The sequence below is a fragment of the Lepisma saccharinum genome, chromosome 23, assembly GCF_977018435.1.
Source record: "Lepisma saccharinum chromosome 23, izLepSacc3.1, whole genome shotgun sequence".
NCBI lineage: Eukaryota > Metazoa > Arthropoda > Insecta > Zygentoma > Lepismatidae > Lepisma > Lepisma saccharinum.
The window spans coordinates 63,473,546-63,499,255 of NC_139251.1; the positions used below are offsets into that span (position 1 = coordinate 63,473,546).

Genomic DNA, 25,710 nt, shown 5'->3' on the forward strand with positions numbered 1-25,710 from the left:
TCGATTAGTCAAATGTGGAAGAAAAGCGACGCTAGATAACAAAAATCAATCAAAAATTTTAAAACGCCTTGGTCAGCACCTAGAGTGTTTTTGATATGTTAAAAAAAATCAAAGCAAACTGACGTCATACGTGCACGTGCGATATTGCTTCAGAATTAGTTTGCAACACTGATTGTCGTGCGTAAGCTTGCTTGTGTCAATCACACGCTTCTCTCTTGTTTATTGCGTCCGCTGCTTTTCCGTATTGGGAGGGCTTCGACATGACGCTCGCTGCCTGAGGTAAAGTACCAAGAAGTGCCTGTGGTGGGAGGACAGCCGCAAGAGGTTTTTAACAGAAGTGAAAGGTTTTTTTGCACCGTCGACCCCTGAGGGACCTGTTAGGTGAAGGAATCATTGTCTGTTATGCCGTAACAAACCAGTTTGGGCCACCGAAACGCACCGCGCAGTCAAATGCTGTTTTCTCCCCGATTCTACACAAGTCTGCAACGGTGTGTGACTGTGACGTACCGCAATCGTTAATGTCTTGGGAGATCCAAGCGTGGCCTTGTTTCTCGTACTGGTGAAAGACTTCCAGACACAATCGCGCGTGGGGCGAACGCACAGCTGCGCGGGATTAGTTCAGTGCTTTCTGCACGCGTGTCCAGCCATAGATAGCTTCCTGATTGAACCACCCCTTCAGTAACGCGAGGGTGAGTTTGGCAATGCCCTGTTCCGTGGCTTCTTCATCTTGCGGTTATGCAAAAGGTGTCGTTGCAGTGTTCTGTTGAAGGGAAGACAACATAAGACAGGAAGGGGGAAGGAAAGTTGCGCGAATAACTCTGTGTCTGCGGAAACTGTGTTGTAGTGTCTTTTCTGGTGTTTTGTCAAACAGTGTTGTTCTACTGAAGGAATATGTGGTCTTTATATAGGACTATTAAAGGAGGGACACATGGGAGACATCAATGGCGGTAAGTTGATGTTTTTCTTTAATTTTATTTAATTTAATTTTCCATTGTTTTCCTCTGTGACATATCCGTCAATGAAGCCCATACAGAAGGGAAAGGCTAAGGGGGCCATTGCCCCCGTCGAATTATAAAATATTTTAATGTAAACGTATAAAAATATAGGAAAATAAGGAGCGAATTTACAATACCGGATCCCTCCCCGATTTTTGTAATATTTCGCATACTCACGAATTGAGACCTCCTAATCACGAATTTGAAGTTAAAATTTGGGGGTCACATGTAGAAATTGCAAAATAAGCGAATTTGAGTGGTCCGCGATCGGGACAGAAACTCTGGATTTCTCCACGAAAACAATGGTTATTGCAATATTTTACGTTTTAGAATGAAATTTATATATTCCTGATATTACTACGACCCCAAATTTTAACTATGCTTCCCTAACCTAACCTTACCGAGAATGGTTCGTGGGGCTATCCGTGAATAGTTTGTGGGCCAATTGCGATCACGGACAGATAAAAAATGTTGGTTTCGTAGCACTGTAACGGCAAAATGTCCTCACTCAATTTAGCTTATTTTGCAATTTCTACACGTGACCCCCAAATTTTAACTTTAAATTCGTGATTAGGAGGCCTCAATTAGTGAGTATGCGAAATATTACAAAAATCGGGGAGGGGTCCGGTATTGTAAATTCTTACCGAAAAGAATATTGATTTTTCAGATTTTGCAAGAACAGTACCGACGATTGGGTGCCGAAACTGAAGGGGGCAAGGGCATTTTAGCAAAGGCTTAGCATTGAGAGGACATAGTGCGGGGACAAGAAGTGTTGGGAAATTGCCCCCTACACCCCCTATTCGGCCCCGTTGTGCAGGAATTTCGATTTGTGGAGAGAGCCTCCCCGAGGCGTACTGGTAAAGTAACGTCCACGCCTTGTAATCAAGGCGTCCCGGGTTCGATTCCTGGTGGAGGCACATACTGGTTCTGATTCCACTTTAAACTGTAGGTGCAGTCCCGATTAGCCTTTATGTGCTTAAAGTGCACTTAAAACAACAAATCTTACAAACAGTAAGTTTGTGGAGAGATGTAGGCTTCAGACATCTGCAGTCTGCAATATTAGGTCATTTTAGTCCTGCAACCAGTGTTGCAAGGCTACAAGCAGGCGTTCCGATTTAATAGGGACAGTCCATTCTGCAGTCGTAATGCGAAAATGTCCCGTTCTTTGTGTGCGATGGGCGGAGGGGTTGACAACATTACTCAGACATGGTTTTCATTATAAGAATCATTGCTAATACATACAATTTAGTTTATATTTTCTAAACATAGAATTATCATAACTGTAGAATGCTGCTGGTATGTGAAAATTTAAGGAAATTTGCAAACATTGTTAATTACGGAATAAATTATTAGTAAAATAGTACTGAGAATTGAATGTAATCAATAACCACCAAGCTATACATCGTGTGACAGTCTTTCTCTGTAAACGACTGTGTTGCTGATTGGTAGAGGCGGAGGGAATGTGTATCGGTGAGTTGAATTTCTTCCGTTACTCTGGACCATAATATTGCAACCTTAAAATTCTACGTGTAGCTCTAGCTACAATACTACCGTAGCATTTCTGGTCACATCTAACACTCCAACAGCATTTCGGATCTAAACAAGCACATTTTCGGAGCTGGTACGGGGCTACGTTAAGCAGCAGTTTTGGACAGGAGGGCACGTGAGAGCGGGCCCCGGGTTCGATTCCCGGTGGAGCGTTCGGATCCCAATTTAAACTGATTGATCGATTTGCTTCATTTTACTTAGCCACTTTCTGGCTAATTTGCGAAGATGGGGATGAGTGATGATATGATGGAATTGATGAATGGACCCTCACAAACATCCGTGCCCATGCCTGGATTCTAACCCGGGAACCCTGCCGTCGTAGCTATGTGCTAACCACTCCACCACGGGGGCCGGCCCAATTTAAATTGTAGGACCAGTCCCGAGTAGACCATTTGAGCATACAGTGAACTTAAACTTGGAATGGTACCCTCACGAGCATTAGTGCTTGCAGCGTGTAGTTTTCTTCCATGGCAAATCGCGGCGATGAAGGTGAATGCTGAATAGATTAATATGATGAAGTTATATCCCAAGGGCCAGTACTCCGAAGCGAAATCTTCGGTTGCCACGGATACTGATTCTCCCTTTTCTCTATTACCATTCTTCTCTCTTTCTCTTTGCACTTTTCTCTCTCTCTCTTACCTCTAGTTTCTATGTGCTCTCGTTAATCTATTCGTCTTTGTTTTCTTCCCTTACTTTCTCCTCCTGTTTGGCTATCATTTCCTCTGTTTGTCTTAAATTCTCGTCTTAGCTCTTTATCCCTCTAAATGTGATTCTTGCCCCCTAATATATATTATTCTTAATATGTAGCCTTTTTATGGACCGAAGGGGCTGCGCTAAAAATGTCACTGTGGGCTATTTCCCCCGCTTGCCCTCGCACCGGTGGCGACGTGCGATACAGATCACAGTCTGGTCTCAAATGACGATGATACACCGCAGCAAGTGGCAGCAGCCGTATATATTTTCATTGATTACGTTTTATCGAAAATGAAAAAAACTCAAATCACCACGTTGGTGGATGACAAACATGAACTCGAACTGTGAACTGTACTGTGGAAGTAGCTTATTGGCAGACTTGCGGTTCCACCAGATCAGCGGATTATACAGAAACTTTACTTTATACCAATAAATACAATAGTATTTTCCTTATCCCACTCCATAATAAGGATAATAAAGTAAACAATCAGTGATGTGCCGTAGACTATAAGTTTACGTTTATATGCGTTGTCTACACGTAATCTACGCGTAGATTACATTGGGTTGTAGTTTACATAGACTACGTAGACAATCTAAAGTGCATTAAAATTTATTTTCAAGGATTTCACGAAAGGAAAGTGACATTTTCTACTATATTGGTTCCTAACAAACTGAAAAGAATCCTATTTACAACAAAATTTCTCTTGTCTTCAACTATGGCAGAAGATAAATAGTATGCAAAATTGACAACAGATGGCAGTCATGAGGCAAAAGTGGTATTTTCCCCATAAAACACTAGAATATTTCCTATATTAGGTTTCTTACTAGGTGAGAAATTGTTCGAATTTGGAGGAAAGAGTATGAAAAGTTCTCCTCACACATCAGCAACTGATACGCAGTATAATTTTCTTTTAATTCCACGGCGCCCTTTGCTAATTTATCATCTTTCGCCATGTTATTTACATAGATTACGTAATCTACGTGTATAAAATAGTGTACGTGTAGAATGTAGACTATCGTTGTTTACGCGTAGACGCACATCACTGTTGACAATAGGACGTGCTGTCATTCACAGAGCTCACTACACAATGAAGGATGATGCAACGAGGCAACGGAACGCGCGCATGACCGTCCACACTGACCCTCCACCGCTTATCGTATCCTTGCTTTGATGTGATTGGGAAAAACCGCCAAATGAGCAATAGGGTCGGTTGCGTATCTTTTCTCACATTTTGAAACGGAGGGTTGAAAGTTTTTTCGAATAAATTGATACGGAATGGGGAGACGATACGCTGGTTTGCAACAAGTCGATATCGGGCTTTAAACAAGTGGAAGAGAAAATTGCCTGTTCTTGATGAATCGTGAAGTCACTCAGCATTCCCCACTAATACTAATGCTGACTAAAATATTCAATCGAACTTAATCTTTTCTATTTTTCTATCTTCCTTATTCACTCCATCTTTCCTCCATGTTTCAATTTCCTTTTCTCTTTCCCCCAAGTTTCTATTTCTCTTATTTACTCTTCATGTTCCTCTCTTTTCTGTTATGTCTTCTCCTGCTTCTTTATCATTATCTCACTTTCTGTTATTCTCTTTATTTCTTTATACCTCTAAGAGTGATTCTTGTAAGCAAGATGCGAACTATGTACGGTTATATTCCAGGTGCAAGCCACCGGAATGGTGAGGGGAGCTGTAGCTCATTGTGAAATATTAGTCCACCCTTTTGTCCACGGCAAAAAGTTATACATGAGGGGGGGGGGGACAGTTACAGATTGAAATCGATTCACAAAACCTGTTGGCGATACTAATCTAATTTAACGCCACGCCTCTTTTTCGATTTACTCTTTTCTTGCTGTTCTTCATAAAGCAGCCGATTATTTGCTAAAATACGTTTTGTTCAGTGCATTCTTAAAGCTAAACTCCCACTAAGATGCGGATAAACATGGCAACAGAACTTCTGTTGTCTTCTTCTATTGAAATCTAATGGTGTAACGCCCACTACTGGGAAACCCGCGTAACCGAAGCGGGAATTTCCGTGCCAGAAGTCTGCAGGTTATCTTAAAGGTGAGATGCCGGAATAGCGTCTGTTGCGTTCTGTTGCCGCGTCTCAGTGGGCGTCAAGCTTAACACACCGCGGATCGAAAGAAATGTCAATAACACTTCAATGTACTTTAGAAGAAAGAGTTAATTCAAAATTGTGCCTGCAAGTGGTGTTGATTTGAATTATTTTTGGAGGGGGGGATGGACGCAAGGGTGACAAATTTTCGTGTGGACACTCTTTCGGTTGTCATGGTTGCCAAAATTCTCTTCCCCACTCCTCCCTCCCTCTCTTCTATTTTTCTTTCTTCCTTACTGCCTCTACTACATAATTTGTATTGATGTCCAAATATTATTAGAATGATTAAATCAAGAAGACTTAGGTTGGCAGGCCATGTGGCACGAATGGGAGCGGAAAGAGGAGTTTACAGGATTCTTGTTGGGAAACCTGATGGTAAGAAACCTGTAGGAAGACCAAGACGAAGATGGAGGGATAACGTTCAGTTGGACCTAAAGAAAATCTGTAGGGATGGTAAAGAGTATATAGATCTTGCTCATGATAGGAACAGATGGAAGGCCTGTGTTGCTGCAGCCATGAACCTTCGGGTTTAAGAAGGCTAGAGAGTTAGTTAGCTTACTGCCTCTCCTCATCCCTTTATTCTTTCTCCAGCTTTCTCGTTTCTTTCTCTATCATTCGCGCTACGACGCCAGGTGTCCCTGGTTCGAATCCCGATCTGGACATGGATGTTCTTTGTGAGTGTCCCTTCATCATATCATCGCTCATCCTCATTTTGGCGATTAACCAAAAGTAGGATAAAATGGAAGTATAATAATCCAAATCAACCAATCTTTTTTCTTCCTCCGTTTCCCCTGTCTCTCTCTCTAATACCCTTTTTTATTTCTTTATCTTTCTGGTTCTTTCTTCCTCTTTTGCCCTCTTATACCTTTCTTTCTTGCTCGTCCTCTTCTTGTCTTTTCTCTCTCTGTTTCCCTATCTCCCACTCTTCCCTTTTCTCCATCTTTAAGTTTCTCTCTATATTTTTCTTCGTCTGTATCACTTTATCTCTGTCTCTCATTCTCTCTCGCGTTCTCAGGCTCTGTCCGAAAGGTACAAAGTACAGACTTGAAGTATGGTCTTCGCGGAAGTGACGTCACCTAGTACAGTTCGAAAGCGCCACGAACAGAAGCACGCAAGTACACAGCTCGCAGTACAGACGGTTGGTGACTAGGTCACGTGGTTTCCACACTCGTTGTTCATTTGTTTAAAACCACGGAGGTAGAAAGCCAGCGACACAGGTTATGGGCCAGCAAGTTGTTGGTTATAGTTATTTTAATGTGTGGAAATGTATGTGTACGAGTATTTGAAAATGCTATGTGATTTTAATGGTGAAAACAAGTGTTTAAATGGCGAGGAAAATAACGAATACTCAGTTTTCTCCACTTATCGCATTTGGCGCTGCAGTCGAAATGCAATTCGAAAGACGACTTGAAGACCGCACTCCAAGACCATACTCGGAGGATGCTCGCTTCAAGTACGGTCTTGCACCTTTCGGACACGGCCTCAGTCCCTTTAAGGGCTTTTAGGGCTCAAAAAAAGTGGAGGTCCGAACTACTGTGCAATGTGTGTCCAACGGGAATTGTACTCTGGGGTTACTTCAATACCTGCCGACAGTGTTGGTCACTATGGGGCACCATCCTTTGTGAGGATCAGTGGATGGTTGATAAACGTCCAGAAACCCATAAATTCTAATGGGTTCTATTGGATTCCATAACAGGACCGAATTCAAATACTTTACACATAGAAAGGTTTCTTACGGTCCAGGACCCATTTACGCTTGCTGATTTCTCCTGGACCGGAATTAAATTTATTTAAAATTCTTGGACCGATGTCATCTTCGCGATTAGTCAAAAGTGGAAAAAAGCACCAGGAGGGGTCGATGTACCCGTTGTAAGTCTTCTCTTCCTCTCTATGCCTTTTATTTTTTATGTACAAGGTCAGAAGTTCTCCTGTGCCGACCTTGTGATGCAACGGTTAGCGTCGCGCGCCACGAGATCTTAAATCCCGTTAATGTCGAGATGTGTCCCTCTGTTGACGTTCTCATTTCATCGCAGCGGTTAACATAAGGGGAAGACGACCTTCCATAAAGAAGTACAAGATTAATTAAAAGACCATCCCAATTTGGCTAGGCGTGTGACTTTAGATAGCGAGATTATAGTGTTTGGAACATTCAGTGTGGAAATGGTGACGTGTTACAATGACGTTACGTGGATCATAAAAATAATATGTGGGTGAGACTTGAAGCTTTCCTGGCGACGAATGATGAATAGATTCCCTCTAGCTATCGATAGCTCGAGATAATCTATTCTTCAATATGTGGGCGTTTCAAAAAGTAATGTTCCACTTATGTTAATCGTTAAGGAATAGGGCAAAGACACTCGTTCGAATTCATGCTGGAGGCACATAGTGGTTCGGACCCCGCTTTAAACTGTAGGTCCAATTTCGATTAGCCTTTCTGTGCATAAAGTGGACTTAGGCTCTTAACAGCTTTAGGATTAAAGTTACACAAACAATAGGCATAGCAGTGTGTTTCTCTTCAAATTGTAGTCCGTTTTCATGTGTCACATGCAAAACCTTTCAAAAAGAAAAAAAAACTAGTTCAATCCTAGATGGTGCACTTAAAGCTGCTCGCCATGTTGGCACTTGCCCTATACGGTTTCCCCCTTCCCTGTATCACATCTCTGTATGTTTCATTCGTGTTCGAACATTTGTATTGGTTTTAAACGGATATTTCCATAGTTATGGACCAACCTGTACAATGTGACTCTCTCGGAAAAAAAAATCGCGCCTTCCTCTACCCTCACCGGTATCGAGCAGACTGCCACTAATACAAAGACAGGCGCTAACCACTAGACCATGCAAGAATTCGTATTCACAAACCTATGCAACGAGGTCCTCTTTCACTATTTTCCAAATACCAAAATGTTTGTTAAACAATAAATAACTTTTCCCAAGGAACAATTACTCGCTTCGCTGCCAACAATGAAGACGCCATTTAGAAAACTGTCAGCACACACCCAGCCCATTGTTAAGGAGATGCAATGAACCTTATCTTGATTGTTGGCTGATAAGTGGGGAAGATTAATTCGCATTTACGCATGCGTCTACTGACCGTTGAAAATTTCCTGCACACTTCATTGCAGGCTCAAGACGTGAGCGTGGAGGATTGCCTGAGCAAGGTCGTGGTTCAACAGACATCGCCTGTAGTGTCATTTGCCTCCCATCTGGGTTGATACATAAGTTGACTTTATGCAAATATATTCTACTTGAGCCTGGAACAATAGTTTAAAGACAGATCACACCACTATGAACCTCCACCGGGTATCGAATCAGGAACCCCTTGATTACAAGGCGACGGCATTGGCATTGGTGAGCAGAGGTGGTCATTTTCGATCAACCTCCTTCACCCTCACGACTCGACTTCGCCCTCACCCACATATGCCCTCACGACTCGCATTTCGCCCTCATCCTCACACACCCTCACGACTAGCCTTTCACCCTCACACGCCCTCACGGATCGCTCTCACCCTCACACACCCTCACAAGTCTTCGGAGGGTGAGGATGAGGTCTGGCCTCATGAGGGTCGCCCTCCGGAGGATGACCACCTCTGTTGGTGAGGCCTCGTCTAGGAGCAAGGAAATGTTGCCGTATATTCCTAATTTGTCTCTTTTATGTGTTTCTTCTGTTGTATTACATCGCGCTGCGACGCAAGGGGTCCCGGGTTCGAATCCCGCTCGGGCATGGTTGTTTGTGAATGTCCATCATTTCATCACTGATCCCCATCTTCGCAAATTAGCCAACAGGCTCAAAACTCGAAGTAAAATAAAATAAATCAGTCTTTTGTTGCATCTTCGTACCATTCCATTTTCTCTTTATCGCAGTATCATTTTCCACTTTTCGCCAAATCTGACAGGAGCTACATATACCGCACTTGTGTACCACGATGAGTGGGAGGGAAGAAGATTAATGCTTATTGGTGGACCGTGGTGAGAAAGTTCGGGGGGGGGGGGGGGTTGGGTTCGTAGAAAGCCTCTGATTTGCCTGGGTAACGTTCACGTATTCCGGGCGAAAGTTCTTCTCCTAATTGATGTATGGCATTCTAGATTTCTATGACCTTCGTACAATGGGGTGTCATTTGTTAAGCGGCGGCGTTTCTGTGGAATTTGGGTGGGTGCGTTTTGGATTCTGCTGCCTCAACTTGCAGCGGGTTTATTGAGGCCAAGTTACAACATTTGATCTTTGCTTTAAATTTAAACTACGTGTCCTTAAATAATTTATCAATTGATTTGGTTTGTTTTACTGCCTCAAGAGATGCGGCGATGACCAAGCAGAATATAAAAAATATTGCATTTTAAATATTCTGGAGAAGAAGTTTAAAAAAGTAAGTCAGGATATTCGCATATTTGTGCGAAATAAGCCAAGCCACAGCATGAAATATTGTGCTCCCCCCCTCCCCCGTTGAAAGTTCGACCCTGACGTTTGACAAATCTTGCGATGACTATGTGAAGATGTCAAGCTTCGCCACTGCTGCCACACTTGGCAAATCGCGAAGATGAGGATGGGTGATGATATGATGCGAACCCGGTACCCTTGGTGTCGTAGCGTGCTGTGCTAAAGAGAGAGAGAGAGAGAGAGAGAGAGAGAGAGAGAGAAGATGAGACAAAGGAAAGGAGTATGAAAAATAGAGAGAGAGAGGGAGCAAAGAAAATAAGATTTTTCTTGGTTAATAAAGGGTGTCCCAAAAGAAACGCAGGATTTAATTCAAGAAAAAGAACATTTCATATATTTATTAGTGACAAAGTTATTACTCCCTCTGTCCCATAATTTTAGTCCGGTATGCCAAAATGGTAGTGCAGGAATGACAGACGAAGAGACAGATGGAAAGCACAATTTGTACTGATCCTTGAGTAATAAAGTTGTATGACTCATTCCCTTGTTTCATGTTCTTCTTCTGTATACACCAATGTCACAGTTTGAATATCTGGCAATTATTATGAGACAACAAACAAAGGTGTACCGGACAATAATTATGGGACAGAGGGAGTACATTATATGAAAGTGTGAACATTGCTATTAAATGTGGAAGAGGATAAATGACAAATAATCTCCACCACGCATTTGACGCTAGAATTCTTTTGACAAAAATCTGAATCACTTTCTCGCATAACTGCTGCTCAGTGTCGTCGATAACTCTTTGAATTTCTGCTTTCAATTCATGAATCATTCTTATCTTCGCAGCATAAACTTTAGACTTAACCAATCCCCAGAGGAGAAAAATCGCACAGTTGTTTCATTTGGGCCACTTCTCCTATCGAAAATGTCAGGTTTCCGTAGTTGTAACGAATTTTAACTATCCTCACTCGTTCCTTCGTCGTGTAGTGCTCCATATTCACTAACCGCAATGCTTTTACTACAACATGTAACCTCACAGAACGCAGCCAATCCTGCGGGGGAAAAAATGGCGCACAATTAAAATCCTGATTTACTTTTGGGACACCCTTTATAATCGAAAAGCTAGACGAGCGACTAGAGTGCGCGTCAAATCTCCTGCATATGGCCTTGAACGGCTGAACAGCGCCAGCGAATCACAGACGAGCGGCGTTGTCTAGTTCCGTGACAAGACGTTTCGCTCAACCACGCTTTCTCCTTTCCGTGTGAGATTTCGACATGGCACCGCTGCAGTGCGCTGCTATTGGCTATCGCCATATGCAGGAGATTTGACGCGCACTTTAGCTACAACAACTTCAGGATACATGCTAACAGCACCAAACCTAACCTACTCACGTATGCACCTAACAACCAGAAGTAGATAAAAACTAATATTGGGCGATATATCGTCACGATATTTTAGCGATATATCGTCACGATACTTGGCGATGTATATCGTGGAAACTATATATCGCCAATCAAGATGCGAAAAAAATATCGTATCGTCTGTGACGATATATCGCGATATCAAATTTCCGATATCGTCCATCCCTAAAAAATCTAATATGTCTATCCCATTTACATGTTCATTTCTGCAATTAGATACGCAATAAGATTAGGCATGTCACGTCTATCGCTACCCGCTCGTAATAACGAACCGTTTAGTTCTTATTTTTCCGTTAGATGGCAGGTATTATATATGAATACTTCTCTGTTATATTTCGTAGTTTGTCAACACTTTTATGTATTTTTCTCCAACTGACTTCTTAAAATAAATATTTTTCTTACGCCATTCAACATACAGTGTACAATATGGTTCTCGAATGTAAAGATATAAATAATAAATATACATTCTTTTGGTAATTTTCTTGAATGTTATGAGTAGGGAAAGGAACTTTAGGTAATTAAATGTTTTTTCTGCGATAAGATACAGACCCTCATTTTTGCCAAAATTCTGATTATAGCCTTATATGTCAACACAGCAAATTTTATTTTACATAAAAACACATATTTTCCAGTTTTCCGTATGTAAATACATATTTTGCAAATTTTCATTTTAAATACATAAAATCGCTCATTGACTTCATCCACCTCGAAATCCTCGAAGGAAAAATGTTTATAGGCTACTCTGTACCTCTTTCATATCGAGAGTGCTAGGTTTGTTTTGTCTTTGAACACCCTCGCTGGCAGACTTCTGGCACCTCGCCTACGATCCTACTGGGAGAAAATAGCTGTTAGTAGTAGCTGGGGCTGGCTACACGTAATGATAGCAAGGCTTTTTAATGAAGCAATGCAGATATTGTGGCCGGAAGGCATAACATTTGACAATGTTCTTCTCCTCGTGACAGATGCTGCAGCTTACATGAAAAAAGCTGCAGTAGGCCTTGCCGTTAGCTACCCCAAAATGGTGCACGTTAAATGTGTGGCCCATGCGTTGCATAGAATATGTGAAAAGATAAGAGCTCTTTATCCCAATGTCGATAAACTGGTTTCAAATGGCAAGAAAGTTTTTATCAAGTTGGCTAGAAGAATAGACAATTTTAAACAAAAATGTCCTGGGGTTCCCCTTCCCCCTACACCTGTAGTTACGCGATGGGGCACTTGGTTGGATGCAGATGTTATGCCCAGAAGTTTGAAAAAATTGTATCTGTTGTAAATGATCTCGACAAAGAAGAATTCTGCAAGAACTGTTGATGGAGCCCTCCGTAAAAGTCGAATTGGCATACATCTCAACAAACCTGTCCATTCTCTCTAATTCCATATGAAAGCTTGAATCGTCCGCGAACACTTTGGCAGCTTCCATTGTTAAAGTCCGTATAGTAGAATCGAAACTGCAAGAACTCTCTGGATCTAAGTGTCTAAATGTACAGAATTTTTTGGGAAAAAACAAGGTTTTCAAACTTTGTGCCAAATTGCATGTGTTTTGGAAAGTGAAGTAGAGGAAGAGGAAGCTTTGGAAAACTTAAGCGTTAGTGACATTTCGTGATTCAAATATGCAAGAATTGTTTCTTGTGACGTGGAGCGATCTTTCTCGCAATATAAGATGCTTTTTAGAGATAATCGGCACAGATTTACAATGGAGAATTTGGAAAAACTATGGTGATCCACTGCAACTCTTCCAAAAAATTGCTCGCTAAGAGGTAATCATTTGGAAACTAATTTCAGGTGTTTAAAATGCATGTTATAGTTTGTTTTTGTTACCAAATGTTTTTATTTTTGTCACATATTTTCCTGTTTTTATCACATATTTTCAACATTTATGACACATAAAAAATAAATATTTCTGTGTTTTTTAGCACATAAAGTTCCGTTCCCTAGTTATGAGTATTTTTGTCGGGTATAGAAAGGCTTTAAAAAAGTTGTATAGAGTATATTTGACTATGTAATACGCGTAAAGTACTTTTTTTTAAAAAAAAACTTGTGAAATACGTACATATTGCAAACAGCTGCATCAAGTCACTGGCGTACGCAGAGGGGGGCTGAAGGAGCTACAGCCCCCTCCGAAATTTTAAGAAAATGTACATTTTCGAACAAAAGCAGTGAAGAACTCTGGGAAAAACCAGACTGCTGAATGCAAAATCGCCTTAAATTCACCACCGATTGCAATTTTTGAGCGTGGACAATTTCTAACACACGAAATATGTTATTGGGTATCCCTTAGAAAACGGCTATTCACTATCTACCTTTACAATTGCAGCCCCTGTTTTCTCTCAGAGGCGCAACCACGAGTTTTTGTCTGGAAGGGGGGGGGGGGCAAGTACGAGGATAACGGTGTCAACAACATTAATAATAATGCCATCTTTATTATTATTATTATTGGTAGTAGTAGTATGGTATGAGTAGTAGTATCAAAGACATTATTATCCTCATAAATTACACAAAAAGGGGGTAGAAGTCTGTGCTAAAGCATTTGTGTTGGAACAAACTATTTGAAATATTTTTTCAACACGTAGCTACTTTTTACATTATTTACATTTTCACATTAGCTAATAATTGAAAACAAAGCACACAACCGGTATTTTTGAAAGACAGAGAATGCATGATAAATGCATTCCGAATTTATTTTTTTCGCACATATTAGTATGTATAACTTTCATGTACAATATATGTTTTACACTGATACAAAAAGGAGCGGCGTAAAATAAGTAAATACGTATGCAACATGTTAACACTAAGTTGTGTACATATTCATAGTTTAAATAGAAAACATATTTAATTACGCGTACATTACGTAATCAATTCATCCATCTCATAACAAACCAACAGCAAAAATGATATAAATTGTCTCTCACATGTGCGCGCTCGTATTCCTAAAAACATTTGTTGATGCATTTAAGCCCAAACTGTTTAGCAGCAACACTGGTATTACTTCTCTCTCTCTCTGGTAATTTACAATGCATTAGAGAAAATAATTACATTGCGAGCGAAGCAAGCAAAAAATAAAATTAAAAAAATAGATTAATTTTTTGGAAACTCATAACAATATCAATTTAATAGGGCACAAATAATTGCACGGGTCGCCATGGCATTATCTCTTTCACGGCCCTTTTCATTTAGATCGTTCTGTTCCAAGGATCGACCCCCGCCGCCCCCTAGCTACGACTCTGAACTTGACGAGACTGTAAGAAAAGCAGATATTGCGAGCGAAGCTAGCAAGAAAATTTTACGAGATATATTTTGACTTGCATAAAATTTGAAATCGAGGGGTAGCTGCCCCTCTGTGTCCCTTGCAGATGTTCTTGGCCGTCTGGAAGAAAAAATGTAAGAAATGTATGAAAACTAATTCCATCTTTAGTATCCTTTTATCCTGCTACTCTTAGATTCTGCTAGTTTTTTCCCCCACTTCTATGCTTGTTCTTCTTGCCCCCTTTAGAATTCATTACCGTCCAAGGTTGGGGACAATGCCCCTCCCTCCTCTGTTGCGCCATTGTTCTCTTTATCTTCCTCTGATCCTCTTCCTTTCTATCTTTCCTTTTCTCTTGTTTTCTGTTTATATTCATTCCTCTGTTTCTCTTTATATTTGGCTTTTTCTCCTGTTTTCTCTTTCTTCCTCTGTCTTTAGTTATTTGTCTTGCTTTTATTTTATTTCTCTCTCTCTCTCTCCTTCCGTGCGTCCCTCTCTCTCCTGTTTTTCTTTCTTCCTTTGTCTCTCTCTCACTTTATACAGGTGTGCGAGTTTCTTGACCTTTGAAGGATTCTGGAAACATTCCATGTAGATTGGTTTGGCTACGACTATATAGACTGTGGCTACAGCCCACCCTGGCTCATTTTATGGTGACGCCCCTGTTCCCTGGGATTTGTTAAGCGGAAGTTACACGTATAATCTTTTTTTTTTCTGTTGTCGAGTCCACAGCTGAGGTTCTCTCAGTGCGAGCCTACGAATTGTTCGGTAACTAATTTGCTTTTTGTCGATTTTACCCGGCCACACTGCATAGAACGCTGGCGCCAAGAATATAATTCCCGTTTATCTCTGCAGTGAGAACAGCAGAAGCGACGAGAATGGCTTTGTTCAGTGACGAATAACATTATATAGCGATTCATGGAATCAAATTTATGAGAAATCATAGTTATATCGCTTAAAATGGCGGAAGAATTACTTTTCAAGGTCATCCGGTTCGCGCCAAAACGCTGACCGGCAATGGTAGCAGCTCCATGGCTCAATTTCCACGAGTGCTCCAGTAATTCACTTTCCTCCTCATTGTCTTCCTGGCCTGCTTCTCTTTGCTGGAATCACAGATTCTACAATGGAGCCTTTCTATCGCCTGGGAATCTTCGCACCTGCCACAATTAGCATTTGGCGGTCTCTTGACTCAAGGCCTTTCGACTCGAGGAAAGCGATCTGCTCCACTTTCTTCCAGTCTGGGTTCGGAGCAGTTCGTTAACTTTGATGGCTCCCATAAAGACTAACGGCTCGGCAGACGTTTCGAATGCTAGGAATGCGGGGAATTCGAATCATAAAGTGACGTCATTGGTTAGGAGGCAGATATGAGTATCTTCATGGCCGCTATTTTGTGATACTAAAAGGATGTTTCCAGTTCACGAGCAAGTCGTCTCGTTCTCGTCTCGATAGAGGAAGAACGATCCACGAGTGACTAGGGACAGGTATAACTAGAGAACGAATTTTAAGGTGCAGCACATTTACAAACATATAGCTGTTTTCATACAGATCGTTTGAGATATGTATATTAGGACATGAAATCAAGTAAATTGAACACACTTTGTTGCACCTTTTTGCAACTTTTCACTCATCTCGAGCTGCTACATAAAATCCTACACACAGAGAACTAAATGCATCATACCGATTGATGTACCAGAACGCGTCGATTGATGCACTAAAGTGGCATCTGCGAAGAATCAGATTCACATTTGATGCATTTTAGTGCATTTTTGTAGGTCGTAAATAAACACGAAAGTGCATCACCTGATGCAAACGAGGATTTCTTTCACATGCATTATAATGTATCATTTGATGAGTTTTGATCCACCTTTCTGCATCTTTTTCAATGATGCACTTAAACGTTTCGTCTGAGCTACAGATTTTATTTAGCTCAGATGAAACGTCTAAGTGGATGATCGAGAAAGATGCAGGAAGGTGCAGCAAAACGCATCAAATAATGCATTATATTGCATCTTGACTGAAGTAAATCCTCACTTGCATCACATGATACACTTTGATGTCTCTTTTACGACATACAAAATGCACTGCAATGCATCAAATGTGAATGTGATTCTTCGCAGATGCCATAAGACACACTTTTTGTGCATCAATCGGTATGATGCACTTAGTTTTCTGTGTGTATAGTCTCATTTAGTAGAGCAGAACAAGATCTATAAAATGGTATAATATAATCATTGTAGCCCCAATAGTTCCCAAGATAATGTAGCAAAACCCGCGAGAGAAAACTCAAACTTAACAAAACCTATTCGGCAGAACAACAGTTCTCTCTGCGGCCCGCGCGAATTATATACAGAAGTCGCAGAAAAAGGGAGGATTTAATAAAGTCATTTTATCAGCACTATTTCTTGCACCTTTATGAAAACATTCTCAGAACCTTTCTTTCACTTTCCCGACCATAATTTTGCACCTTTCCCTAGTTATAACAGTTTAGAGATCTATGCAAACAGAACCAAACCTGACGTGCCTAACCTACTCACATATGCATCTAATAGCAGAATAAAGTATGTAAATAAGTTAGGCAGATTAAGTTTTGTTTATTTCTTCTGTAACATGCATACGTAAGTACGCTAGGCGTCATGTTTGGCGCTGTTAGCATATATCCTCAAGTTGCTATAGATTCCTCAAGCCACTCGTGAATGGGCCTGCTGATTGCCAAAGTTTTCCGGCGGCGGCGCCACCCTAGTTCTGTCGTTCGTCATTTGGTTGCTCTAAGCTTTACATTGGATCGAGATGGAGTGGTTTAAAGGCTATTTTAACCGGTTAAAATTTTATCTTCTAATTCGATAGTATATAAGTGTTTCGTAAAACTTTAAGATTACGTAGCAAGTCTTTTGTTTCCGAAAATTACATTCTTGTGAAGCTAAGAATTAATATATTATAGCACAACGACAGGGTACCTCGAACGGTCTAAATATCATATCAAATTTAGTGCTCTTTGTGCATAAACGTGTCATTTTGGGCGGTCCCAGTTGCCATGGGTCGACAATTCACAAATTTAGATTCTACACTTTTTTACACGGGTTCTGTACATTACATTCTGTAGCTCACTTGAACCAAACTCTTGGACAGTAATATATTTTTAAGCGGTGCTGTCGTCCTTTCTCTGGTAATTTCAGAGAAGTACGGAGCAGACCTCAAGAATGTCGTTTCGAATTTCAAAAATTCCAGAACTCGCTCCAGTCGCTCATCATAGCAGGGAAATCCTGGAACCCCCTTCCTTCCAGAGAAGCTGGAGTCTTCCGCTGGAGTCGTTCTCGCACGACGCCCGCGGTTTTCACTCCCGCCGTCCCACGCTCATTAATATAATTAGCCAGGAACATCCCGCTTTCCCATCCCAGAGAAAGGGGGTTTAGTTTACACGCAGGCGACAGATGTCGCAACTGTCACAAGGCCGTGGCATGTCTTCTTTTACGCGTGTCCCAACCAGGTGTGATGTCTTATTTAATCTATTCCCATGCCTGGTTTCTTGTTTGGATCCCTGGTGATCTAGTTGTGCCTCCCAGATAGCGTAGTGGTAACGTCGTCGCCTTGTAATCAAGGGATCCCGAAAACCGCGTCAAAATCTTAAAAAAATTGGCACTTCTTGCGTCAGAAACAACAACCGAAAAAGGCTTTTCACGTCTCTCTCTGTACTGAGCGATTCTACATACTGAACGTCTTTCAATTTTAATGCTCAATTTTGTTAAAAATAGAATTAACTAGTACACCGTACAATACTAATTTTTCAATAACTAATCATTACCTGTTCATTACACTAAATATAGTACACAATGAAGACATAATTTGACAAATGTTTCCTTACAATTAGGGAATCTTTTCACATAGTTATGTAATATTGCTCATAAGTCTTGTCATAAAAAAATACAACGGGGCCAAAGACATTTTACATAGAAGTCTCTTCGATGGAAGGTAAAACGTGATTCACGTCAATTAAACAATCATATGCATGTTCGTCAAAATATAAATAAATTAGAAATGAAATACATAATTTGTACACAAATAAGCATAATATAACTGACACGTGATACCGGGTTCGGTGCCCCGGTGAAAGCACTGAAAGTCGATCTACGACGCCAGTAGTATCGGGTTCGAATCCTGGATAAGTCCTGGATGTTCGTATTGTTCTGAATGTGAAAATAGAGAATTGTGTAAAACTGACATGAGAGAATTGGAAGATATTGACGGTGAAAACCACCGCTTAGGGGTTTCCTTGCACTACGATTCTAGGGATCCCAGGTTCGAATCCCGGCATGGGTGTCATATCAGCACTCATCCTCATTTTCCCGATGAAAGTGGCAGAAAACTGAGGTATGGGTAAATTGAACCAAATCAATCAATCATATTTCCGTGGGACTTTTGGTCCTGTCGCATCACCAAAGATTTCTTGGCGTGTAGGAAATGTGTTAATCTCGGTTCCTCTTCAACAATCATGGGTGCTTAGATTTTCTTCTCTTTTCTTAGCTCTCATATCCCGATTAGTGTTGCCCACAAGACGAGACTTTGGCCTGTCTCGTCTCGTGGAAGTCTCGTGGAAATGCTGTCTCGTCTCGAAAATATTAGTTTGTCTCATGACACATGATCAATCTCGTCTCGTCTCGAAATTTTAAAAGCCTGTCCCGTCTCGTCCCGTGGACAACACTAATCCCGATCAGGACTAAAACCCAGTTCTAGCATACTACACCATTGCCCTACCATGTGGGCCACCGAGTCAGCCATGTTTTCAACTGATTTTTCGCTTCCTCCCTTTACCTGCGTTGTCAGGGCAACCGCCAGAGTGAGGCTGTATATCAAATTAGAATTTGGCATACACACATGTGATGTATTATGCACTTTTCGCTGAAATGTATACAACTTGTATGTGCCAAATTATAAATCTAGCATTCTTTTTTCTCCTTTGCATTATCCTTCTCCATGTCCTTACTTCACCCATTCAATCTGCCTCCTTTCTCTCTACCCATCTTCTTAAATTCTTTGTTTTCCTTGATTTATTTTCTTTTGACTTTTTATCTCCCTCTTTTTTTTCTTTATACAGGGTGAATCATATAAAACGGACACAATCCATTATTAATGTATGCGAGCAAGAATAAAGCTAGCAATAAGTTATTACATCTTAAATGTAGCATAAATGTGGGAGTTTAATAACCTCTGCATTACATTCTGAAAGTGTCGTCCTTCCTCCTGAACGAACAGCTGGCCACGTTGCTCCTGGTCGTTCGTTCGAGTTGGCTGCCGTCAATACCAGTGATATAATTTGTAATGTTCTTCCTCAATTCGTCCAAGGGCGTGTAACGTACACTTTTTCCTTAAGATGCCCCCACAGGATGAAGTCGAGGGAGGGGGTTAAGTCAGGTAATCTCGCTGGCCATAAGTTTCAGGAAATTATCCGGTCCTCAAAGACGCTTTGGATCATCTTCAAGGAATCGTTTGGTGCATGGCATGTAGAGCCATCCTGTTGAAAATACCCTTGACACAGCTGTGTGTCATTCAATTGCTCAACAAACACCATGGAAATTCGTATAGAAACTGAGACAATAGGGCGACGAAAGCTACCAAATCCTGCACAACTGCGCACTCTCTTGAGAATGTTTGAATCCCTCAGATGTCCCGCGTCATGCGAGATTAACATGGTGCATTACGATGTATTCGTACTGAAATAAAACGTGAATGAAATGTGTTAGTTTTATATAAATCACCCTGTAACACTCTTTCCGTCTTTCTCTGTGGCTACAACTCCAGGGGTACCGGTTTCGAATCCCTACCTGGGCATGGGTGTTTGTGATTGTCCCTTCCATCAATTTCATTGTATCATCACTCATCCTCATCTTCGCTTTAGCCAAAAGTTGCAGAAAAGCGACACTAAATAGCAATAATACTATATAAAAGTATCCGTATCTGAATTTTGACGCCCAAAATTAATTGAAGTTGGCAACATTGCTTAGAGTGTATAAAAAATATCATATCGAAACGTGCTCGGTAACCCATATTTGCGTATGCACGAATGTATGCATATTTTTTTTATGTAGCTTCTCAAACGATTCTTCCAGTCTGAAGCCAATGTAGGACGAACAGCATGAGCGTAGCTTAAGGCTGATATGTTCGTGTATTCCCTAGGATAGGTGTGCTAAAAATGTCCGTATGAGATTATCGTGACTTATTGTAGGATTGTGATGCGCGTGTATTACTTATGTCAGGCGCTAAGTGGAGCGAGCAAGCGTCTGTACATTCGACAGTGTTGCCAAATCGAAGTGGCAAAAAAGGCATAAATATCAAGTTTCTAAAACTCAAAGATAGATAGCAGCATCAGACGGTAAATAAAAATAGAATGTAATTATAATAAATATATAATTAAACAGAGAACGGTTAAGAAATAAATATAAGAATATATAAATAGAACAATAAGAATAAAGGATGAGGTTTCATATAACAAAGTGAAAGAAAGAAAGCTTAATAATACTTCATGCTCACAATAATATTAAGGAAACAATTATATAGTATGTTTTCACTTTAGTTGTCGACTTAATAGGCAATAGTTGGGCTGGATAGTTCGATGAACTAACCGATCTCTCAAGTGCATAGTTAGAGATGGATTAGTTCATCGAAATATCCAGCCTAACTATTGCGTATTTTGGGGGGAGCAGGAAAAAGTTTATAGTATCCTTGCCTTGACTGATCTCACCCAACAGGTCGGTAGGTGCCTGGGCTTGCCCCGAGTTGATAGCTTCCAGGAGATGATGTCTGCTCGAAAAATTTGAGATTAAGTCGTGGTGTAAAAAGTTTGCCCAAGAAAGGAGGTAGCAAGGCTAAGAAGAAATAAGAACACGTGGTACGGAAAGACGATGACGCTAGACAGTCTCGCCAAAGAATTTTCCTCATTTCGTTCAAGTTCTGAAAACGCCAATGTTAGGAATTCTCTCTGGAGCAGCGGTTCTCAATTACTTTTCTCATTGTACCCATAATAATAATATTAATAATAATATAAAATCGTCTTTGGGGGCAAATAACTTTCTGCCCCCTCCCCCAAATGTACTTTGAGTTGGCGCCTCTGATTTGTATCCTTTAGTCGTAACTATAGCCGAGACGGCCTAGGATCCAGTGCGGGTACCGCCTTTATGGCAATGACCCTCTGTTGCCGCGTTTACATACGGAGGAATCGCTGTCAAACAACCAATTAGGCCTAGTACTTAGGCAAGAAGCGGCAACATTAAGAACCCTCCTCCCCGAAGCAGCTAGCAGTGAAACGGTGATTTTGTCAAAATAACCGTTCTGCACTGTGATTGCACACCGGTTCCTGCGACATAGGAATTTTAAACATCTAATTTACACCCACCTTAGGTTTTCTCCGAATAGTGTGGGTTTTGGGGAATTTTATTGAATGCAATAGAGCACAATGGCCTTCGGGCTGTATGTGGAAAGACGGTAAACGAATAAACATTAAAAGCCTACGTTTATTATTTTTATTGGCTGTTCCAACGTTTACAATCTTTTATAATCAGTTACAAAAATTAAAATGTGAAACACATAATAAGAAATATTAAAAAAACTTTGTCATATATTTCTTCATAGTTATTGAAAGAAAGTAAAAAAAATAAAAATAAGTTTGTAAACACGTTGTCAAACACAATTTTGGAGTTTTTATTGTAAATCCTCACAGTTTCTAGTGAGAAGGAACGGAAGTGCCTGCATAGCCTGACAGTTTCTTGATGTCTGTTTGTACACTTGAAACTTTGAAGCGGAGTTTCGGCTCCAAATTTAGTCTATTTCGGCACTTGTTTTTTAGTAATATACTGTAATTAAGCCTTGTTTCCATATTAAAAACACTAAGTTTCTGACCAAGGCAGTTCATTAAGATATTAAAACACTTAACACGTAACGTTTCAACCCTGTATCATGGTCTTCCTCAGACGAAGAACTAAACCTGTTTTTCGTCTGAGGAAGACCCTGATACAGGGTTGAAAAGTTACATGTTAAGCGTTTTTACATCTTAATAAACTGCCTTGGTCAGCAACTTAGTGTTTTTTTTTTGTTTTTTAAGTACACCGTGGATGATAAACGAAACTTTAACGAAATTTATTGGTAATGGGTTCGAATCTCGGCCTGGCATTGGTGTTATTTAGGATTGTCCTTTCATCAAATTCATCGTATCATCATTCATCATCTTCATGATTAGCCAAAAGTGGAAGAAAAGCGACGCTAAATAACAAAAATCAAATTAAATGATCGATGTTTCCACTTGATTGATTGATTTAGTTTATTTTACTTCGCGTTTTGTGCCTCTTGGCTAATTTGCAAAGATGGGGATTAGTGATGAAATTGATGAATGGACATTCACAAACAACCAAGCCCGAGCGGGATTCGAACCCGGGATCCTTGGCGTCGCAGCGCGATGTGATAACCACTCGGCCACAGGGTCCGGCTGTTTCCACTTGATTATATACGTGAGGTAAGGGTCAGTTTAAAAATATTAGTATTGTTTTTATTAGTATTATAGCCAGCCTTGTGGCGAAATGCTTAGTACACCGCACTACTACTCCTGGTGCCCCGGGTTCGAATCCCTGCATGGGTGTTCTATTTGAGTCGCATCAATTTCATCATATCACTTATCCTCATCTCCGCGATTAGCCAAAAGTGGCAGAAATGAAAAGAAAATAAACCAAATCAATCAATCAATTATTAGTATTATAATTTGACGCCTATGACATCCTCCATGAAGTGGTGGGCGGAAGGGGTTGCTGGATTCAACAGTGATGCTGATTTAGTCCTTGAGCATGTGTTAGCCATTTCTATTGACTTCGTCGCACGTTAACAAGATTTCGAAAATTGACGCTATTCGTTCTGGAGCAAAATAACCACATCTAGTTCCAAAATATCTAGGTTGGAAACAGTGGCTGTAGCGTTCGTTACCAGCACTGCGCGGGAAAGGCTTTGAGCCTGTTCAATTACGCAAAAACGAGGTGCGAGAGAGACTGTCTGCAGCAACAGTAGCCTGTGGCAGTTTAGCCTAGTTGTAGCATTCGGAGTTCAACCCGTGGCCTTCACATGGCCATTCACTGACCATCTGGCCGTGATATATTTGTATAAAAGAACAGATCTCGCTAGTCCTATATATGTCCAGTATGATGGAATGAGCCATTGTTAAGGATACACTGGTGTTAAGGACAAGTCTTTAATTGCTATGCCGAGAGAGAAAAAGTATGACGCTCATTCAGCAACGAAGCTCAAAGACAAATGAATGTCGCGGATTTAGGGTTTGCAAGCTATCAGTTTTGATCAGATTTTTCTACATAAAGAAAGCATGAGATCCGTGAAAAGGTGATAAAATATAGCATAGACTACTAAAAGAAGCTATAGTCTGTCGCCTTTGAGACCATACCTCCGTGGCGGAGTGGTTAGCGTGTCTCTTCATCAATTTCATCATATTACCACTCATCCTTATCGTCGCGATTAGTCAAAAATGACTGAAAAGAGAACGCTAAATAGCAAATCCAATAAATTGATTATGGATGTTAATAATAATGTAATTTTTAAGCAGTTTATCATTACTAAATGTCCTCAGTTTCAAATTAATAAATTGTTCTAAATAATTATTATGTAAAGTATTGTTATTATGTAAATTTAGTTTTCTATTTTCAAATATTTCGAATTATATATCAAAATATATGTGGTATTATTATTATTTGAAAAGTTTGTACGAGTTATTGCCATTATTTAGTGTAGGTGATTTTATCAAATGTTGATGTAGAGTCTCCCCGATGGCGCAGTGGTAGCGTTGTTGCCTTGTAATCAAGGAGTCCGGGGTTCGATATCCGGTGGAGGCACAAGTTGTTCGGATCCCACTTTAAACTGTAGGTCCAGTCCCGATTAACAACAAATCAATCAATCAAATGTTGATGCGATTATTCAATTAATACAAAACGTTTCTAAACCAGTAGGAAGGGTTTGAAGACGTTAAAACTTTCCCTTGAAAAATAATAATAAGTCTCTTTGTGTACATCACACTATACTGATTTGATGATTCGTTACAAGTGTGAACCTTGGACAGTATCTCTCAGCGTATACTTGACCAACTTTCACAAGTTGCCGACTTGAGAAATATTTCAGAGATTATCTCAAGTCTGTAGAATCCACATTCAGACTTCCATTACGAATGTAAACTTTCTCATATTGTTCTCTTTCGGGGAATTCTCTCGGAATCACACTCTTACCTACGCAGTTTATTCCCACTCCTATGGTTGGCAACTCTGCTTAGATTTGTCACGGCTTTCAACTTGGCACAATTTACACAGACGAAATTGTTAATGAGATTATGAGAGCTTTCTTTTTAATTTTCTTCCCTCAGCAATTTAGTTAAGACTAATTTGTTTAACTATTTATTAAAAGTTTGTAAACTGCTTTTATGCATTGTACACTCAACTTTGGATTCACTTTTACTGAAGACCATTACCACGCTAATGTGGTGCTTGGTGCGCAATTTTCGTGATCGTGATCCACAATCGTAATTTTTTAAGGTTAATCGAGGTAAAAGATTTGCATTTTATTATAATCAAGAGCGTTCGAAAATTCACCGCACTCAAATTTTGAGAATATTTTGCTTGTAATTTATTGAACTTATCAGCGTAATGAATACATTAATTTGTTAACTGTATCTTGAAATACACAAAAAATAATTTGTAAACTAAATGTAATCAACACTGCAATCTCTGAGGTCGGTAGCGCACTCAATACGGCAAACCACTTTCCGGACTTTGAAATAGACAGAAAGAATATTGAAACTAAATTTGAAACAATCATGCATTGCGGTTTTAGCTGGTGCCGGATCGCCGGGAATACGTCCACATTTCTCCATACATCTTTCATATGAGGTACTCAAAATATTATTCCAACATAGCGATTCGCTGTGCGCGCGTAAGCATTAACGCCCAGTGAGACGCGGCATCAGACACGTTTCCGGTGTCTCACTGGGCGATTACCTTGATGATAACTGCAGACTTCTGGCACGGAAATTCCGCGCGTTTCCCTGCAGTGGGCCTTATAATTTGATTTCAATAGAAGCAGACAACAGAAGCTCTGTTGCTTTCTGTTGCAGCATTTCTCCGCTTTTCCTCGTGTCTCGGTGTGCGATGTGCTTAAAAGGTATTGTTGACAAACTGTGATTGTACGTCTCAAGCCGAGAACTGTAACAGCGGATCTGCTCTAAACATAACATAAACTCGTTCTTAAGTCATACCAATTCCTCCTGGCAGGCTTGCCAACCCATACAGATTAATGCCTCAGTA

At 40.5% G+C, this 25,710-nt stretch overlaps 1 protein-coding gene across 3 annotated transcripts in view; it reads left to right on the forward strand.

Moving 5' to 3' along the window:
- Positions 1-317: 317 nt before the first annotated feature.
- exp (expansion) overlaps positions 318-25,710 on the forward strand; it is a 556,924-nt gene continuing 531,531 nt past the window's right edge. For 2 of the 3 annotated variants that reach the window (XM_083144337.1, XM_083144340.1), the window contains exon 1: positions 326-947. In XM_083144337.1, the coding sequence (XP_083000463.1) occupies positions 892-947 (56 nt within the window). In that variant the 5' untranslated portion in view covers positions 326-891. Of the gene's footprint in view, positions 948-25,710 lie in introns of all 3 variants that reach the window. The other variant, XM_083144338.1, reaches the window with a different exon arrangement.